This window comes from Eretmochelys imbricata, chromosome 1 (genome assembly GCF_965152235.1).
Source record: "Eretmochelys imbricata isolate rEreImb1 chromosome 1, rEreImb1.hap1, whole genome shotgun sequence".
Lineage (NCBI taxonomy): Eukaryota > Metazoa > Chordata > Testudines > Cheloniidae > Eretmochelys > Eretmochelys imbricata.
The window spans coordinates 218,350,286-218,371,559 of record NC_135572.1 but is presented as its reverse complement, the minus strand read 5'-3'; the positions used below and the strand labels follow the sequence as shown (position 1 = coordinate 218,371,559).

At 47.4% G+C, this 21,274-nt stretch overlaps 1 protein-coding gene across 1 annotated transcript in view; it reads left to right on the top strand.

Moving 5' to 3' along the window:
* The window catches only part of LOC144268527 (antigen WC1.1-like), a 64,476-nt gene that overhangs the window by 6,585 nt on the left and 36,617 nt on the right, over positions 1 to 21,274 (top strand). The window contains exon 3 of the mRNA XM_077823485.1: positions 11,301 to 11,615. Coding sequence (XP_077679611.1) covers positions 11,301 to 11,615 — 315 coding nt within the window. The remainder of the gene's footprint in view (positions 1 to 11,300; positions 11,616 to 21,274) is intronic.

The following is a 21,274-nucleotide window of genomic DNA, read 5'->3' as shown; positions in this document are numbered from 1 at the left end:
AGCTGAGAAAGATGGGTCCTTCAACCAAGGGGGCAGGGTTGAAGTCTCTGGGCTTAGGTGGCGAGTTATATGGGCCCATGGTACCCATGCTCCATCAATATTTAGGAATGTGGGCCTGGCCCCACCAATGTTTGGGTTTACCATGCTTTGGGGGGCCCTGTGCTTCAGGGGGATGCAGGGTGCAGGGCGGCCTGAGGGGTTAGTGGGGAGCCTGGCGCCGGCAACAGTGAGCAACCCGGCCCCAGACCACGCTGCTCTGCTGCACCCTGCCAGCTCCCGGTATCACTATGGGAAGGGGGCAGATGCCGGAAAAAGGCGGGGCGGGAGCCTGCGGGAAGGGATGAAATGGAATGGGGACAGGGAGCGGGAGGAGCAGGGACAGGCTGGGTCCAGGTCGCTTGCTGCTGCTAATGCCAGGCCCCCTGCTAACCCCCTAGGCCGCCCTGGACCCAAAGCAGTCCTGTCCATAGGATGGATCGGGGCAACTGCCCCAGGCCCCAGACTTTGGGGAGCACCACACTTCATGGGGATGTGGAGTCCAGGGCAACCTGAGGGGTAAGCGGGGCCTGACACCAGCAGCAGCAAGTCAACCAGCCCCAGCCCGCCCCGCTTCACTCCTGCCCCGGTCCTATTCAACCCCTTTCCCCAAACCTCCGCCCCACCTCTTGCTGGCTTCTGCCCCATCCCCTGAGCGACGCCAGGAGCCAGTGGGGCAGGGTGGGCTGGTGCCGGGTCGCTCGCTGCTGCCAGCACCAGGCCCCTGGATAACCCCCTCGGCCACCCTAGACCCCGCATCCCCCTGAAGCGCAGGGCCCCCCATAGTGCGGGGCCCAGGGCAGTTGCCCCAGTCTGTCCTATGGGCATTCAGCACCACCAAAAATTATACAAACCTGGCCACCATGTCTCTGGGAACTGACCATAAGTTCGAGAAACCATTTTGAACAAAGCCTGTACCTTACTAGATTAGGTTTTAGACTTTTAGATGTGTGTTTTCACTTTTATTTGTTTACAACCCTTTCTAACTTTATTCCTTTTACTTGGCATCACTTAAGTTATGTTGTAGTGTTAATAAATTTGTTTTATTTTTACTATAGACAGCCTCAGTGCTGTGTTTCACTTGAAGTGACTAACAGTTTAAGTGTTAAGCTGTTGTCTCCTTACAGGAGCAGTGAACATTTATATATCTCTGAATGTTCCAGGGGAGGGTTGAACATTTCAGGGCAGACAGCTTTGTGGAAATTTGGGCCTGAGAGCATGTTGGAGTCACTTTGTTCGTTGTAACCAATTCTGGTGGAAGCCAGAGTGGGGCGGTGGGGTTGTACACAGGCTTCTAGGGTCAGAACTGCTGAACCAGGGCTGTCAAGTGCACAAAAACTTGGGGTGTCAGGTTGTGGTCTGGCTATGAGACTCCCAGGTTGGGAGCTACAGCAGTAAAGCATTTTAAGGCACCCAGGGTTGCAGGGAAAGTGGTTACACAACCTCTCACTGGTTTGGATTGTACCCCCAGAACATCACAGTGGGAATAAAAGGAGGGCCAGGGTCAGGGCAAATGTCATCAGAGGTGACAACTAGTATTGTGTCTGGTTTGTTCTAGACTAACTTTAATCACAGTGACTCAGTCCTTCCCGTTGTGCCTATCCCACTCTCTACTCCTTCCACTGCTGGGGAATTATTCCTTCTCTCTTCCTGCTGCTTTTTCTTTCTAAACTCTTAGCCATTATTTTAGTATTTTCAGATGATATGAATAAGTGCCTCCCCTCCTGAATCTCACCCCTGTGGAGGCACCTGCCCTTGCTGTCCCTTGCCCCTTATTCTCCTTTATTCCCCAGTCTCATGTCCATGCCTCCAGGCCTCATCATTGAATAGATTTCTTTCTTTGAACTTTCTCCAGTTTTTCAATATCCTTCCTATAATGAAGGGACAGAAATACAATATTCCAGGGGAGGATGTACTAAGACCATGCAAACATTCATCAGTTACATCCAGTCCCACATGCAGACACAGTCACACACTCTGCTTTGTGTCAACCTGTTCACACCTGAGAATTATGTTGTTGGCTACCCCCACGCCCCAGCAGTGTCACACTTGCCCTTTTATTCAAACTCTCTCTCATCACTGGAACACAGGAACTGGCATATGGGGTAAAGGGCTGCTGCTTATTTAACAATGTTGTTGCTGTTGAGAGGAGAGATAACAGCATAACCAACTCTCTCCGATGGATGTATTTACTCTCTAGGTCGCATTGACGTCCAGCTGGTTGGAGGGGACACTGCCTGCTCAGGACGTGTTGAAGTAAAACATGGAAATACATGGGAGACAGTCTGTGATTCACACTTGGATTTCAACGCGGCCTCTATTATCTGCAATGAATTACAGTGTGGACAGGCTGTAGCCACCTTGGGAACAGCTCACTTTGAAGAAGGACATGATCTGATCTGGAAGGAAGAGTTCCAGTGTGTGGGGAATGAGTCTGTCCTTGAGAAATGTCCCAGGATGTCCCGTCACAACCACACATGCTCTCACGCTAATGATATTGGCATATTCTGCTCAGGTAAGAACTCATATTGATGAACCACTAACATGGGCCCTATAGCTGAGCCCTTCAGTCTCTTTTCTCTCACATCCATGTATTCCACCTGTGAACCCACATCCCAGAAGACTTTATATGTTTCCATGTTGCTACAAAGGATTCCTGTCTGTTAGAAAGAGTGGCTCCACTCTCCCTCTACCCATAGGGAACCAAGAAGGGATCCAAGAATGGAGGGAAACCCCATTATCTCTCTCACATTCCTAACTCCATTTTTAGTGTCTTCAATAGATTGGGACAGTTCTATTAATTTTTTTCTCCAGCTACAAGGATAGGATCCTAGCAGAGCTCTGATCCCCCTTATCCTCCACTAATAATAATGACTGTCACTCATATTCGAGTATGACTGTGACTTGAAGTCTGTTTCCACAAGTAGGGTTCAGGAAACGTGCCATGGCAAGTTGGTGTCTATGTTCCCTCCTACTGTTGGGCAAGGTGGTGCGACGATATTTTGTTATACATTCTGGTTCCCTTGTAGCAGAGTGTCAGGCTTGCCTGTCATGGGCCGTACCCTCCCAGGTCGTTGAGTCCAGCAGATTTTGTCAGACCATTTGAATCCCATTATGCTGTATATGTGGCGCTGTTGCAGGCAGTTAAGTTTTTGGATTTGGCAACAATAAAGGGGCAGGTCTCTAATGAGTATAGAAAACAAGGGAGCACAACAGCTCTGTAAACTTGGCATTTTGTGGATATTTGGCAGCTGATTTTAACATGCTGAAAGTTCTTTATCAATGCTGGTGTCGTCGGTAAGTGTACTACTTAGGTAGCAGAAGGACTTGATGTTGTTTAATTGGCAGCCATTAAATCTTATTTCAGGTGGTGATGGAGGTAATGGCTGCATGTTCTCCACTGCTAAGAAGACTCTTCCCTACTCAGATACATCTGTCAAGGGAGAGGGCAGGGTCTAGTGGTCAGAGCACAGAACCAGAAATCTCAAGACCTGGGTTTTCTTTCCAGCTCTGCTGCTGTATTAATTAATGCTCCATGCTTGAGTTTGCCCATCTGTGAAATGGAAACAACAATTAATTACCTACCTCAGTGAGTGGTTGTGCAGCTTAACTTCATTAGTGTAAAGTGCTTTCATTGAATGCATAGTGCTATGTAGGGCCAGGTGTTGTTATTTTAAAACTTAACTGGAAGAATTGGAGTGGTTGTGGCCACTTTTACCTTATTGCCCTGCAGTGGGGGGTGGCTTTGTGCCACCCATTCATAGGGATCTAATTATTAGAGACTAGCTGAAAGCCCGTGCTATTGCATGGGTGTAATTCGTAAAGTTTCACATGGGTGTAATTTGTAAAGTCATGTGAAGAAACAGTGACTGCTGGAAGAAATATTAAGCAAAAAAACAGAAAGAATATGAATGCAAAACATGTACACTGTCAATCTGAAATGTCCGCACGTGTGACAGCTTTGGCGCATAACACCTAGCTCATATACTCACCTCCCTCCCAGTTGTTTGGTAAATTACTTGACCATGAAACTTACTTATTACCAAGGTGCATTTCACCAATCTAAGTATACCATTGTACCAATACTGTATTTATTGCTAAAGCATGTTTCACCAAAGTTTGTCAATGGAGTTTTTCACCGCCCTCTATTCCCCTGCCAATTTTGGGTTGAAACGTCAACCTTGTAATGGACACAAAAAGCACCTCTCTCCCTGGCTGCTCAGCTGGAGTCTGCACTTGCCCTCTCCTCACCCCTGAGATGGGGGAACTGCCCTTCATTCCCTCTTACTATCTTCACCATAGAAACCCACCTCTTGCCTCCTGCATCCCTGGGACTTCTCTGTCTGGGACTCCGCTACACCACAACTTTCACAACTTCACCCTGCCCTGCCTCTTGCTGCCCCAGGACCCTCTCTCGTCTCTAGGGACATACATGAAGGCAGGGCTAAGGGACAGGGCAGGTCTGTGTCCTCAGTCCAAAAGGTCTCACACACAGGTTGGCCCAGCCCTGAAAACTGGAGTATCAGAGGAGCTTCTCGCATCTTCACACCAGCTCCTCCTATAGGAACTGAAATCCTGTGACTTGTGATCAGCTTGCAGCAACTGGAAACACTGCAAAACAGTGCCTTCCCCTGGCTGCATGGAGGGAACCCTGTTTCCCACCACCAACCCCAGGCTGGAAAGCTGCCATCTGATCCCCTTCATCTCTCACCCCTATTGCTGTCCTCTGCAGCCCCCTCTGCCTCCTTTATGCCCCCACATTCCACTTCAGCCACATCCTCCTGCCCCTCTCAGCCTCTCTTCTGCCCTCACATCCTCCAACACCCCATTCCCCTGAATCCCTTAGATCTGCCTCTTGCTCTCAGTGTCCTGCTCTCCTCACTCTCCCCACCCTCCTTTCATCAGGTCTCTGGGGCCACTCACACTCCCTGCATCCTCTCCAGCCCCCTGAGCCATACAGGAGCAGCCATGTTCCCTGTGGGCTTCAGTTTCATTGAAAACAGTGGGAGGCAGCAGCCAACTTTACTCAGGGCGGCCTCACTCCCACATGCTGACAGACTGTAGGGAGATGGTGGAATCTCGCTGGCTTCAGCCCCAGTGACAGCGACAGGAGATGGCGCCATTTGGAATAAGGGAAACTCCGAGAGTTGGAAGTGGCTTATAACTTAAAAGTTGGATGGCAAGTGACTGTGAATCCTAGTGATGACTGAGCCTGGTGATATTCTGAACCAGAGGAGCTCTCAGCCAGGCTTGTAGCTTGCCCCAGCATTTCACGCTGACTCAGCACACATCCTCCGTGTCAAGTGACTCACAGAGTGACATTCCTGGGATTTTCTTATATAGGTAACAAAGGTCGCCTTCTTGTCAGGGCCAGGGTCTTGTCAGGACACAGATCTAAATGGATGAGCTAAAAGAAGAGCGGGGCCACTTAGTCAAGTGCCTTTCCCAACATCACCGCTAACAGCAGAGCCTGGAAAGGATCTGCACTGCCCACTAACCTGACTGTGAAACACACCACTGGCCGAAATCCCAGTCCATGGCAGCCATCTGGATAGCCTGTCACTGTATCCATGAGGAGCCCTTGCTGCCTGGCCATGGTCTGACTGCCAGGTATGGTACTGGGATGTGCAGGTAAAAATGAAAAACAGGGGGATATTTGTCCTGAAAGGTGAAGTCCTGGAGAGAGGAAGCCAGGATTAGAGAAGGGGCATACTTCTGTGTAAGGCGCAGTTGCCACCTCCAAGGCACTGTAAAACTAGCAGTCCATGGGCAGGCCCAGGGCCCAGGGGAGTGGGGCTGGTCTGTGAGCTGGCCAGGTCCCAGGGTTGGGGGGTTGGGGTGGGAGAGGGAAGGTTCCAGGGCTGGGGGAAACCATGGGGAGGGGCCCAGGTCTTGAAAATTTATGGGAGGCTTCGTGGGATTCGGGGCTGGGAGTAGGGCACTGCTCTCACTTTCACTGGTGTCTGCCCTGGCACACTGCACACATGCAGAGCAGGATGAGGGTGCCAGCTGAAAGGCTGTTGAATGCTCCCAGCCGTGATATCTGCAACTAGGGTTCCGAGATCACTTCATGCCCAGGTGTGTTTGTGCAACACCAACCCCTCCCCCACCCCCAGCCAATAACACCTTTGGACCAGCAACTGGCAAGGCCATAGAAAAACTGGTCAGGCCCCTCACAAACCAGTCAGGTAGTATAAGACTGTTGTCGAGGAGAGAAAGAGACCTCAGCCCCATGGTGCTCATTCCTACACATTTCTTGGTGTGAACTTCTAGTGATAACAAAACCTTCATCTGCTCTTCCCTCCTTTTTCCCTTCAGTGGTGTGTTTGACTCATTTTGGTCCTGATCCAGCAGTGGAAGCTGAGGGCACTCAGCCCCTCACAAGATCCTCTCAGCACCTTGTGGGATTGTGTCCTGTACTTGAGGGGCTGTCCCTTGCTGAACTCCATGTTCTGGAATGTCCCAGGCTATCCGCAGGCAACCTTAACTCTGCATTAATGAAGTTTTTACCATTTAATTCTACTAAAAATCTGCTTTGAATCCCCAATTCTACCCACAATCTCAGAACAATGCTACAGCTTGAGGCAGGGAGATAGTCACCAGTGTTTGCTTTTTAATTGTCATCAGAAAGTCACATATTGAGCACTGTTGGATTGACTGAGGTAGTTCACAACTCTTAGAGCTACTGTTTCATTTACATCAATGGAAGCCCCAAGCAGCTCTTCACCAAGGGAAATGATCCCCCTGGAGATGGCAATAACCACAGGGCTTATCTGCTCTCCATCTACAGTCACTGCATTGGGTGTAGCTGTACTGAATGGTGGAAGAATACGCTGGAGCAGCTTGGGAGAGCTGTGGTTGTAATATGAGGAGATCTGGGGATTAGTTTGAGGAGCATCAGAGAGCTGTGAATGTGATACGAGGAGATCTGGGCCTGAACGCCCCCATGCGTGTTATCAAAGGGAAGACGTGCATATGGACCTTGAGGTTCCAGTCGGCATCATTTGTGTAGGCTGTGTCAGGAGCAGGGCACTGGATTCATCTTGCAATGGGTATTGTCAGTAGTGAGCTGGGACATGAGAGCTGTCTGTGGATTTAATGATGGATGGGGGAAAGTAGGTTTAGGTGATATCTTGTGTGGATCAGTTATAGGGCTGTAAAAGGGTATGAAGTGGTTGTTGAATTTGCAAGTGTGGTGTGGTCTCTTGGGGTGGGCTCAGTGTTTGAGCTCATGGAAACAACTGTTTGTCTACAGTATTATTGTACTATAACAGTGTATGGAGTAAGATATCATATAAACACTGGTGACATGTTGGTTATGGAAATCGTTGTGCAAGGAATATACAGATTGTGAGTAAAGAGTTATGTCTGTGTGATGGAAATATGTTCCTAAAATATGTTTTGGGAACAGACTTGATAAACAAGTTTTTCCTGGGGAAAAGCATGTCATTTTGCCTGTGTCTCCAATGTAAACTGGGCATGATGATGCCAGAGAGAGTGGAAGTTACATTACATATGATTCACCAGGGGGATGGGAAGTCAACAGGTAGCATCAAAAAGCAGGGGAGAAGAAGTTTATCTGGGGATGCACTTTAGACAAGCATGTTTCAAAAATTTACTGAACTGTAAAAACAAGGACAGAAAATGCCTTAGTTATCTATCATTTAAGGGGCAAAGAGGATTCTGTGAATGTTGGATCCTCCTGCTAGAAGATATGGAAATGCTGGTAGCTTGATGTAAGAGAGAAAGCTGTTGAAGCAAAGATTGTAGCTTGCTAAAGTTAAGCCTTAGACACTAGAAAGTGTGCAATATTTTGTTTTGTTTGTAAGCATTTTCTGCTTCTGTTATCACTGCTTAGTATGATCTATGTTCTTTATTAATAAATGTATTCTTACTCAGCTCAGTGCTGTTTGTTAAGGTAAAGAGTGTGTCCTCTGCTGGGCGAACAGGTTAGTGTGTGTGCGTGTACTGTCTCTTTGGAGACAGTGGAGTTAATAATTTCTGTGAGTGATGAGTGAGAGGCATTGGAAACTACAGGGAGACATCTCAGGGGAACTTGGGACCTCTGGGTTCATTGACCATTACCTTCAAGGCAAGATGGTGTAGACAGGCAGAATTTCAAGGAGTTTGCTGGTGAGGCAGACAGATTGGTGGGGCAGGGAGCCGACACACAGTTTAAGCTCCAGCAAAGCTCACTCTAGCTGAGTCAGAGGGGTAACACAGAGGCTTCTGGTACTGGATGCTCCGAGAGAGCATCACAACTCAGATGAATTTCATCAGGACCTGGTTTCAGAGTGAGCTGTAGCTCACGAAAACTTATGCTTTTATAAATTTGTTAGTCTCTAAGGTACCACAAGTATTCCTTTTCTTTTTATCAGGACCTGGGACTCAAATACATCTAACTTATCTAAATATTCTTTAATATGTTCTTCCTTAGTTTTGGCTTGTGTTCCTTCCCCCATGTTGTTACTATTAATTGTGTTAAGTATCTGCTCACCATTAACCTATTTAGTGAAGACTAAAGCAAAATAGGCATTAAACACCTCAGCCTTCTTGATATCATCCCTTATTAGCTCTTCTTTGCACTAAGCAGAGGACCTGCACTTTCCTTTGTCTTCCTCTTGCTCCCTAAAGTATTTATAAAACAACTTCTTATTCCCTTTTATGTCCCTTTCTGAGTGTAACTCATTTTGTGCCTTAGCCTCACTGATTTAGTCCCTACATGCTGGTGTTGAGGTTTTGTACTCTTCCTTAGCAAGCGGTTCACATTTCCACTTTCTGTAGGATTCCTTTTAGATTTTTGGGTCGTTAAAGAGCTCCTGATGGACACATATTAGTCTCTTACGATTCTGTCTTTCTTTTGCATCAGCATAGTTTGCAGTTGTGTCTTTAATAGTGTCTACTCCAGAAACTGCCAGGTCTTCTGATCTCCTTTTTTCCCTAAGATTTTCTTCCCTTGGCACCTTACAAACCAGTTCCCATGTTTGTTAAAGTCTCCTTTTTTTTTAAGTCCATTGTCTTCATTCTGCTGCTCTCACTCCTTTCTCTCCTCAGAATCATAAAAGCTATTTTTTCATGGTCCCCTTGGTTACTTCTTCCACTTTCTGGAACAAAAAGTTATCCCCAACACATTCCAAGAAATTATTGGATATTTTGCCATATTACTTTTCCAACAGATGTCTGGGTAGATAAAGTCCCCTGTTACTCTCAGGTCTTGTGTTTTGAATATTTCTATTATATGTTCTAATAATGCCACCCTGATTGGGTGATCTATAGTAGACCCCTACCATGACATCACCCCTGTTTTTCCTACTTTGATCTTTGCCCAGAGGCTTTCCGCTGGTCTGCCTCTGACCCCCTTCTGGGGCTCAGAACCTCAGACTTGCCCAAGGTCAGCCAGCAGGCCAGTGGCAGAGCTGGGGATAGTCCCAGTCCAGTGGTGTTTCCACTAGGCCACAAGGTTGCTATGTGATTCCTCAGTGCTCCTCCCCATCCTATACATTTTGTTACAATGTCATGGGAATAATGGCTGTTGTATAGTTGATTCCAGGGCCTGCAAAGGGGTAGGCTTCCCCTAGATTGCAGCACACACATGGAAGGGGAGAATTCATGGTTTATGTGCCCCCTCTCAACCCTCCAATTTCCTCAGCTACCCCTTTCAGTCTCCAAGCCCTCCTGTCTTCTCCCCTCCTCCTCTCTCAATCCTCTCCCCCTTGGCTCAGCCCGCCGGACACTTCTCTCCACTACCAGCCATTCCCATTTGTCTTCCTCTCCATAACAAACAATTCCCTGGCTGCAAACCGAAACCCATCTTCTCCTGTTACCACCTACTCTTGCACCCCTGATCATCCCTCCCCTGAGCATTCACATATGGAAGTTGTTTTCTTTCCAAAAGCAGTTTCAGCATCTTCTGAGTTTTCTGCTGCACTCAGGTTATAATTCCCCCAAAACAAAATCCCCCTTGGAGACAGGCAAATTGGAGCAATTAACCTCCTTTTTTAACACCACTTTCCTTTTCTGGGCGGGAGTTGCACTCACAGTGACAGGGGTGGGGGTGCCTAACTGTAAGGACTACAATTTACCCTCAAAACCACCCACATCTCATACCTGAGTGGCACTTTTCCAGAGAGCTAGCTTCTTTCACTGCACATGCTCAGTGGAGTCCATCAAGTGTGCATTGTAGGCGCACAATCCTTCGCAAGCACCTAACTGGAGAAGCAGGCTCGTTTTGAAATAACATGTTAATTGGATTTCCTCCAAAGGGCTGGTGGGTGCCATATTCTCTGTTGGGGGTAACCCTCGAGTGTCTGAGACCCTGGTGCAATGTTCAGAGCACTGGTTTGATCTCTATCTGTGAGCAAAAATAAATTGCCAGCATCTGTCAACTTTAAGGCAACTGGATGTGTTTTTTTTTTCTGGGAGCTCTAGCTCAGGAGTCCCCTGGGCAAATGGCCCCAAGTTTGGATCACTACTACAACCCAGTGCTCCTAGGTGACATGCCAATTTTGAAGGCAATCCAATCAACTATGGAACAGTTCAGCCTTAAAGAGAAACTGGTCTCAAATGTAACTATTTCAGAGCTGTCATTATGCTATAATCAGGGCTTAAATTATCATATAGTATTACCCAGACCCCCCAATTTCTCTCCATTTGAGGCTCCAGGGCAGGGTGGGGTCTTGGGGCTTCAGTCCCACAGAGTGTGCTGCGGCTAGGAGCTTCTACCCTGCAGCACACTCCCTTCAGTTTTGAAAATATTTACCAGTGCAGAGCTCCGGGCAGCTCTGGCTAAAGTTAAATCTTGGTTTTAATATCACTACTCTGTAGTTTTTTCCCAATCAGATCCCTCAATGCTACTGTTCTGATTCAGTGAGTTCCTAATAACCTAGGACACAACAACCATGACATGTAAAGACCCGCTTCTTGAATGCCAGCCCCTGCAGTCTCCTTTGAAACCACCAGAGAGGAGATTGCCCCTGCCCCGTGATAATCCATCCCAGGAACAACACTGACCCAAGAGCGGCACATGCTGGTGCAGAGTTTGGTGGGTGCTGTGTGACCCCTCACACAAGGCAGACATGAGCAACAGCACCTGCACTGTAAGAGCCTGATCATCACGTCTGAACATCCTGATTAAACAAAGTGCCCAGTAAACTAGGAAATAATTATTAATTAATTATCTGATGTCACTAGGGCTCCTTCGTCACGTCTTTAGATACAACTGTGCAACAGAAATCTCCTTCTATCTCCCTTCTCCTTCTTCTCAGGGTACGGCGGGTACAGGCTGGCAAATGGCAGCACAGGGTGTTCGGGGAGAGTGGAGCTTCTCCACGGAGGCGCCTGGGGAACCCTCTGTGACTCCCAGTGGGATTTACAGGCTGCCCACGCCCTCTGCCAGCAGCTTGACTGTGGATTCGCCCTGTCGATGCCAGCAGGGCAGCTCTTTGGCACAGGAGAGGGGCCTGTCTGGAATGGCACGTTTGGCTGTGAGAGGAACGAATCCCGCCTGAGAGACTGTCCTGTTACTGCGCTGGGTACAACTGAGTGTCCCCCTGGGAGCGAAGCCAGCGTGGTGTGTTCAGGTGAGCAGCTGCAGTGGGAAAGAAAAGAATTGGGGATTGGGGAACATCCTGTCGGATCAGTGAGGCTATGCTGATTTACACCAGGTGCGGGTCTGGCCCAACCCAGCCTGCTTCGCAAGAGGAATGGCCAGGGTTATTTGCTCAGGTAAGTTTAGTACAGACGTGTATATGTTAGTTACAGTGCAGTGTGCTGCCCAGATTAGGATCTTCATGAGTACTCCCATTGACTACAGTCCTCAAGGTAAGTAGGGGTATCAGAGTGTTGCTCTCTTTGTTTAAGTTCCCCCGATCAGAGACACTTCCAGGTGCAGTGAGGGGGTGGCAAGGTGGATCCTAGCTCTACACTAGAGTGAACCGGAGAGAATGGCTCTGTGCTATAAACCTGGGGTTTGTGATTCACAGATTCCCTCAGTCTCAGCAGGGCTGACTCAGCCCTTCATCAGGTTGAGGTTGGTGTTGCAGAAGCAACCTATACGCAGAGATCTCATCCATTCTGTGGGGCCATTACAATCCCATTTCACTCTCTGGAAAAGTAGGTGTTTGCCCTGGTGTTCCTGACCAAAATGCCTCTCCCCATTCCCCTCCCTGCCCGTTGCCCACCACGGGTTGTGTGCTAGTAGGCTGAAGCCCACAGCTGCAGAGCTCGCTCAATGTGTGTATATGTTTATAGACATAAGAACAACAAAACCTGCAAAACAAATATTACCAACATAGCCCCCATGGTTGTGAAAGGGTGGGAGGAAGGAGGAAGAGTGGGAGAGAAGAAAGGGGAGTAGGGAGAGGAAGACGAGGAGAGGATGTTGGGGTCTGGCCCATCAGCCCTGCAAGGAACCTTGCTATCAGACGCTCTGCTCCCCAGTGAATAAGTCCTGCCCAGTACCCCTACGTAATGTAAAGTCCAGGCAAGCAGTTGCAGCTTGCAATGGTCAGTGAGACAATCACCAGCCCAATTTTTTTTCCTTCTGCCCAAAGATTGTAGGAAGAGAGGGATTCTGCTTTGCTGGGAATCCCAAAAACAGATAGCCAGGCATGTACTGTGTGTTGGTCTAGCTCCAATCTTCATCACAGAGCAACAGTTCACCCTGGTGTGACATGCAGGTCAGCTTAGCCGATCCCACACTTTCCTGGTATGTACAGGAATTTTTACCAATCATGGAACACTACCTGGCAACATGGGACAAAATTCAGTCAACAAACAGAAGGAACAGGGAGACCAAAAAAGATTGAAATATTAAACAAAACCCAACAATATTTTTAAATAAAAATTAAAAAAGGACAGCAACATTTTTGTATCTGAAATTTTTGTCACAGAAAGGAAATTTCTTTCAAATTCACTTCATTCAAACCAGCAATTGTGAGTCGTATTTTTTTCATTAGAAAATTTTCAACCATCTCTCCCCTAACAGCAGCTTAACTATATGAGACTCAAACTCCCTTCAGCAGGACCTGAGTGAGGAAGGACGGGATTATTCTCCCACTACTCTTTTTATCTCAGGTAATGTCATTCTTTCCTCTCCCCAGCGTAAATGCTGTTAGCTCCATCTCTTACATAAACACCATTAGAACATAAGAACAGCCATACTGGGTCAGATCAATGGTCTATGTAGCCCAGTATCCTGTCTCTGATAGTGGACAGAGCCAGATGTTTCAGAGGGAATGAACAGCACAGGGCAATTTCCAGTGATCCATCATCTGTTGTTCAATCCCAGCTTCTGGCAGTTGGAGGTTTAAGGAAACCCGGAGCATGGAATTGCATCTTTGACCATTTTGGCTAATAGCCTTTGATGGACCTGTCCTCCTTGAATATAGCTAATTCTCAGCCAGTTATACTTTTGGCCTTCTCAACAAGTTTCACGGGTTGACTGTGGACTGAGTGAAGAAATACTTCCTTTTGTTTGTTTTAAATCTGCTGCCTATTAATTTGAAATGGCAGTAGCATGATAGTTAAGGTTGCACCAGAGTTTTTCTTTAGGCAGAGAAATTAAACTTTCACCGGAATTGCCCATTTTGTATATTAGGATTGAGTTTAAAATGTTATTCATATGTAACCCTCGAGTCAGCAGCAACATCTACGGGTTCCTCTTAATAATACAGAACAGAACCTGCTCAAGTCCCCACTCAGTAATCTGGGAAAACCGATGACCATAGATAGAAGGTGATACAGTACAGGTAGGAACAGAAGAGAAACAGTCAAATGAAAAAGAGTCCCAGTCAATTGCATCACGTAATGACAGACAGCAAAAAAGTGACACGTTTTATAAGTGCTTGTATATGAATGCTTGAAGTCTGAATACTGAGATGGGTAAACTTGAGAGCCTGGTGTTAAATGGGGATATTGATGTAACAGGCATCACAGAAACTTGGTGGAACAATGATAATCATGGGACACGGTAATCCCAGGGTACAAAACATACCCAAATGACAGAGTAAATCATGATGGTGGGGGAGTGGCACTATATGTAAAAGACAGTATAGAGTAGTACAGAAGAAAACCTTTAATGAATCAAACTGTACCATAGTATTTCTAAATACCTAGGTCTAAGTATTAGACCTATTTTCGGACAGTGTCTCTATTGCAAGAGACTGCCCAGCATGCACCAGCAGTGAGGCTCCCCACTAACAGCTGAAATCACTGAGAGCTGTGTTAAGGTTGCGGGGGGAGGGGGATGAAGACATCTTGGCAGACTGGTGTGGCAAGAGGTGTGGCAAGCGGCTAGCAGGGCGGGTGGCAGAGAGGCTGGTGGAGACTGCCAGAGCAGAGCTCCACAGGGGCATGGCAATTGGCCATTGAGGCAATGAGCGAGTACCCGAGCAGTGTAGCGTGTAAGGTGCCTCCTTACCCCCACCCCTGCCTTTGACACTGGGTGGGAGGTGAACTCTGAGGATGAACCTCTGAACCCTGGGGCTGCACTGGCCAAGGACAGCAACTGTGAGTGTGGTACACAGAAGGGACGGGCACGTTAAAGGGACTTTTGGGTTGCTGGACTTAAGATCTTGAGGGGAAAAGGACACTGCCCAACTTCCTTGGGGGTGGGTCTTTTGCTTATGTTTTTTGTTTATGAACCCTAGTTGCAGTGTTTTCCCAAATTAATGCTGAGTTAATTCCCTCCTTTCATTAAAGTGTTTTTGCTACACTCAGACTCTGTGCTGGCAAGAGGGGAAGTATTGCCTCTTAGAGGTGCCCAGGGGGTGGTGTGTAATTGACCCAGGTCACTGGGTCGGGGCTCGAGCCGGTTTTGTGTTGTGTTGTTGAAAAGGAACCCCTAGATACTGAACCCAGCCCTTGTTGCTGCTGGCTTCACCTGGCAGAAGGGTTACATCTACACTATGCTCCTTGTGTTGGCAGAGTGAATCCACACTACCAGCTCTTGCAGAGACACAGAGCAGTGCACTGTGAGTAGCTATCCCACTGTGCAACTAGCTGCAGGGTGCTTTGGGAAGGGTTTGCAATGCCTCATGGGGCAGGTACAGCATCACATGATGCAGGTTTCTCAATCCCATTGTTCCATGGGCATCCTACTAGACTTCCAATCACTTTTCAACTGAAGTGTGTCAGGGGAATAGGGGAGAGTGTTTGACAGGAGACAGAGACAGAGTCTGTGTGTGGAAGTTTGTGAGAGATTGTGTGAGGGGGATTGTATATGTGAGAGAGACAGAGTGTGTGTTGGGGGAGTGTGTGTGTTGGGGGAGAGTGTGTCAGCATACTGTCTCTTTAAGTTCAGGCAGCAGCTTGAGCAACCAATTCTGAGGTAGAAGGAGAGGGACACCCTGCCACACATCAGTCCCCGGGCTCTGCAAAGCACAGCTGTCTTTCCCCCTTCCACCCCGCAACAGCAGGCCACTGTGCCTGTCTTCTCTGCCTGCCGCTGTGTTCCTAGTGCCAGGGAGAGCAGGATTCCACATTAATGGTTCCTTCTGAGTTCTCCCACAGCCTCCTCAACTGCCAGGAGCAGCATCCTCAGCAGCTCTGTGAGCTTTCCACGCTGAGGAATGTCAAAGCTTCCCAGAGCTTTGAAAGGGGAGCGGTGCATGCCCGCGTAGCAAGATGCAGGGCAGCAGACTTCAAAACTGTGAGAAGAGTGGTCAGGGCAGGCATTATGGGATACTGGGATAGGCCAGTTATGGTGACATAATGAAGGGCAGCGTCTACACTGACGCTTTGTAGCTTTAACTTTGCTGCAAAAAGCCTATAGGGCTCTGGCCTTTGTTCAGGGAAGGACAGCAAAGGGTCTAGGAGCCCAGGCCCTCAGGTAGGGCAGAGCACCCAACAGTCTTAGGGGCTCTGCCTTTTGGTTGGGGCAGATCAGAAAAGGGTCTAGGAACCCAGGCCCTCAAGCAGGGTGGGACACCAAATAGTCAAAGGGGCTCTGACATCCTGGCTCTGACAGACGGCAGATAAATGCAGGCCTCCTAGCCTAAGGTGGGGAGGCTGCCACCCCAGGGGTGGGGTTGGTAGAAGTGGGGTAGAGAGACCTGGATCCACCCTACTCCACTGGGTCCCAGTCCAGGGCCCTAAGAGTGGTGGATCAATCCACCACTGGGTCAGCAGGGATCCAGCCACAACATGCTGACCTGGCTTCAGGCAGCAACACAGCCAGACTACAGTCAGTTGTCCCTGGGCTTCTTCCTCCCCTCCCCTTAGGCTGTCCCTGGATCCTGTCCTTCATCTCACTGGGATATATGGCCAGTGGTAGTCCCAGCAGCTCCTCAGTCTCTGGAGTGACTGGCAGCTCTGGAAACTCAGGCAAGTCTTCAGGGTGGCAGAGGTCCTCTTTGGCATCCTGCTCTGGCAGCGCAGTGGGGGGTGAAGCGTCTGTCTCCCTCAGCAGCTCCAACACAAGTGAGCTGCAGGGCCCACCTCCTTTTTACACAGTGTCATTAACTCTAACATACCTTTTCACAACTCTTCCACTTTTAGCAGTAGCCCAAAAATGAGTATCTTCTTCTGTACCTGGAACTTGAGACGTAGCTTCAGAATTAGTGACAGAATGAATTTCCTTTCACCTCTGTGTTCTCTTCTTTTGCCTTGGAATTAGGGGTTCACTTCTGAGGTGTCAGCTAGGACCTGAGGGAACATGTCTCAGAAGCCTGGCATTTTGAATCGGAAAACAATCATCCTCTTAGAAATATGCATTTTTGCAATATCAGCCCTGTTCTTCACAGATTCTGTGAGCAGGGCTTGCCTCTTGCTCACAATTTAACTTTGCTTTATATCAGCAAAGCTTTGACCACTAATTTAGCCCTGGCCTCAGGCCTCATACCAGGCTTCTGATACAAGGGCTTATGTTTCAGGCCTTCTTCCTACTACAGTACTGAATCCTTTTTATAGGCCTCAGGAGCACTGTAAGGTCCAAAATGAATTTTAAAGACTCTGTAACAAACACAGTGAATTAAAATGGTGGATTCCTGGAGTCAGGTCATTACACAACTTGCCAGACGCCTTCCCAGCATCAAGTTTAACAAAAACTTTTCAGTGGTTCATGGCATGGAGAATATTTATCTTTTGTAAGTACAGAGTGACGCTCTCTAACCACAGGTTTATTAAGTTTTCTTAAATTTGGTCTTCTCAAAGTCTGATCTCTTCATTATCATTTCTGATGCCCATTCTGTCCCCTTCCTATGGGGAGCTGCGGGGTTGCTGCCTGCAGGCAAGGGCAGTGCACAGAGTTGCCTGGCCAAATCCTGAGCCTAGGATCCAGACATGTTGGTTGCTTCCGGGAGCTGTTCGAGGTAAGCACTGCCTGGCTGGAGCCCGCACCCCTCACCGCCTTCTGCACCACAAACCCCACATCCCCAGCCACACCCCAGAGCCCGCATCCCCAACCAGAGCCTCAGCCCCTCCTGCACCCCAACTCCCTACCCCAGCCCGGTGACAGTGAGTGAGGATGTGGGAGAGCAAGAGACAGAGGGAGGGGGGATGGAGTGAGTGGTGGTATGGCCTCAGAGAAGGAGGGGGGCAGGGGCGTTGCCTCGGGGAAAAGGCAGGGCAAGGGGTGGGGAAAGGGTGTTCAGGTTTTTGTGATTAGAAAGTTGGCAACCCTATATGTCTGTGTGTGGGCTGCTGCCAGTCAGACATACCTTGGCTCTCACCAGCATTGGGTATATTGCCGGGTGACTCCAACATACATTTCTGGGGGAAGATCACAGACTGAAGGTATGTCCGGTACTGCCCAGCCCTCTCCTGAACAATACAAACTGATATAAAGTCAATTTTATTAACAGAAATGATATGCACAAATCTTGTTTCCAAAACAAACTTCCATTCACATAATAAAACAAGTTAATTAACTACAAAGAGATAGATTTTAAGTAAATACAAGTAATGAAGCAGAACAGTCAGAAATGGTTACAAGACAAATAAAGATAAAACACAACTACAGCCTAACTTAACAAACTATGTTAAATTCAAAGCCAAGTTTTTTCTCATCAAAGGCTCTAACAGTCTTACTGGCCAAACTTCTTAGGCCAGGACCCTTTCTTCTGTTTAATGGCTGCTTCCTTTGTTCCTTCTGGTGCAGTGAATCAGTGGGCAGAGAGAGTAAGACAGGAGGAGGGGGGGGGCATGGAGCGCTTGTCCCTCATTTTTATAGTATCAGTCCCCCTCTTGGAAAACATTTCCAGTCTCTACGTAAAAGAATAAATGGACACAAATCAGACGTCAAGAATTATATCATTCAAAAACCAGTTGGAGAACACTTTAATCTCTTTGGTCACTTGATTACAGACCTAAAAGTGGCAATTCTTCAACAAAAAAACTTCAAAAACAGACTCCAATGAAAGACTGCTGAATTGGAATTAATTTGCAAACTGGATACAATTAACTTAGGCTTGAATAAAGACTGGGAGTGGATGGGTCATTACACAAAGTAAAACTATTTCCCCATGTTTATCCATCCCCCTCCCCCCACTGTTCCTGAGACGTTCTTGTCAACTGCTGGAAATGGCCCACCTTGATTATCACTACAAAAGGTTCCCACCCCCCACCCCCGGCCCTCCTGCTGGTAATAGCTCACCTTTCCTGATCACTCTCGTTACAGTGTGTATGGTAACACCATTGTTTCATGTTCTCTGTGTATATAAATCTCCCCATTGTATTTTCCACTGAATGCATCCGATGAAGTGAGCTGTAGCTCCTGAAAGCTTATGCTCTAATAAATTTGTTAGTCTCTAAGGTGCCACAAGTACTCCTTTTCTATTTCCAGCTGAGATTCAGGAAACAGAAAGTCTCCAGGAAAGGATGTTTCCTGCTATTTTTCCTCACCTATTTGAGGTTTCTTTGTCCACCCTTCCTGCTTGATGACTCTGTTTACTGCTTAAATGCAAATTAAGCAAAGCACATATTCCTTTGTTTGAAACAGATGTTTGCCAACCTCAGTTTGGAACATGTATTAAGATCACCATGCAGTGTAATCTTATAACTTCACTTACAATGTTGACACACTCATTTTACCAGGAAATATTGACCAACAAATTATGAATTTTCAGATGATACCATACAAGACATACTTTGTACAGAGATTATTACAACAGTGTGTAGGGTGCGGACACGGGTACATTCTGTCACACCCTCCTACATCTGAGCTCATAAAATAAGCTCCTCTGCCTCTGAGTCAATGCTATAAGAGAGCTCACACTTTCCCACATCAATCTGGGGACTCTTTTACTTAAGAGTTTCTTTATTTTATTCCTTTCTGCGAACTTTAGCACGGTGTCCACTATGTTTTTTTACTGTCTGTACATTTAGCACTCCTTTTCCCACATTTATCTTGTGAATGCATAGACTGGCCATGATACTAACAAATGCCATTATCATGTACAGTGCATTTTGTGCATATGCTGAAGATTTATTTTGTTTATTAAAACAACTGTTAGCTGTGAGCCTGCACTGTGTAAATGCTCTGATCTGCAGACACAAGAGAAAGAATTCTAGATTCTGCAGGCGCTGACTCAGACAGTCCTGCCATTGCCACTACTATTTTCTATGTTTAAACTCAACTGTTGCTAGAATTTTCCCTGTAATGTTTTGCGAGCACACTTCCCAGCGAGTTAATCGCTAATTACATCTGATTCAAATGTGTCCAAAATGACAAGACTTCGCTAATTCCCTCAATATATTTACATAGGGGTGGATGGATTTGACAGCCATTTGCATTCTCTGTCTGAATTTGCACAGTTCATATACTATGTTTTATATGGAATAGCATAACCATCTAAAGGCACCTCCTTCCAAGCAGTAGGTCCAAATTCAACAGTTACTCCCAGGCTTGACTTGGTTGGAATTCAGCCTGTTCTGACTTCTCCTCCTGCCTTAGCAGGCTACTCCCAGTCCTCCTAGCGAGGTAACTCCCCTGATATCAGGGTCTTCCCTGCAGGATTCTTTCCTCAGTCTCTGCCACAGCTTCTTGAGTTTCCCCCCACTATCTCCAGCTTCCTGCTGCACTTTACTGGGGAATCATCTGTCTTCCATCAGGCCCCATTAAGGCTGTTAAGGCAGCATGGGTGGCTCCCTCACTAATCAGGATTTGCTGGCCCCAGGCCTCCAGCCCTTAAAGGCAAGCCACACTGTTTCAAGGAATCTCTTAATCCAGTTCCTGCTGTTATTTTGTTAATATAATGGTTAAATGAAAGGCCTGAAGCCTTAGACTTGCCGCTTGTTTGAGAATACAACTGTGCGGTCAAGAGAAAAGGATTTGTGAAGGTATTTGGGTAAATTGGGGATTGCCATCTTTCTACCACTCTTGCCTTCCAACCTGACTGCAACTGATCTGTGTGCAGAGTCTAAGTCATAGATGGATTCCTTCTTCTTTTGGGAGATTGCCAATAGACTACATTAAGCAGATCATAAGGTGAATGAGGCTTGGGGCCTGCAAGGCCAAACTTCTGCTTGAGTTGAGGAGGGGGGAATAGAGGGAGCTGAAACACTTTCCCAACTTTGGGGAAAAGGGCTGGGAACTCTCTACCTAAGTAGTGAGAGAGACTGAACTGGGGTTTAGGCCCAAAGGGCTAGTATGTAAGGACCCTAGGAGTCAAATGTTTTAATTACCTTTGGACTGAGTGAGTTATTAAAGGGATCTGAAGAGGGGAACAGAGGTAAGGTACAGCAGACTGACCTCTGGCCATGAGGGGGCACTCAGGAGGCAGCCAATCCTTATTACAGTCCCTAAATTCTTTGGTTTTGTGTCTGTCCAAGCCACTCCCCCTCCTCTTACCATCTCTTGCATTTCCTATTAGCCACATACAGCATGCCATAGCTGTCTCCTGCCTGGATCACATCTGCTGGATAAGGGGATTCCCATCCTCACTGTGGGCAGCCTGGCTTCCATCCCACTGGGAACAGTCTTGTGTCTACATGCAAAGGCATTTTGGCTGAGATCAGCTGGTAGCTTCTGTCCTGCAGAGGAAAATGGGAGATAGTGGCCATTTTTTCATAAAAGCAAAAGCCATGAGAGGGCCCCAGATTTTCCTGGGAACACAGCAGCTTTTAAAAAAAAAAAGCACATAGGTTTGCGAGACTCGTGATAATGTTGTGTGATTGGGCTACTTTGAGACTGTCCAGTCATTGCTCTCAATGCAGATCTACTGCTGCTGGGCACTGACTATGCTGGTAATAGCAATGGGGGTGGAGCTCAGTGCTCTTTGTAATTCTGTTCTGTCTCTCG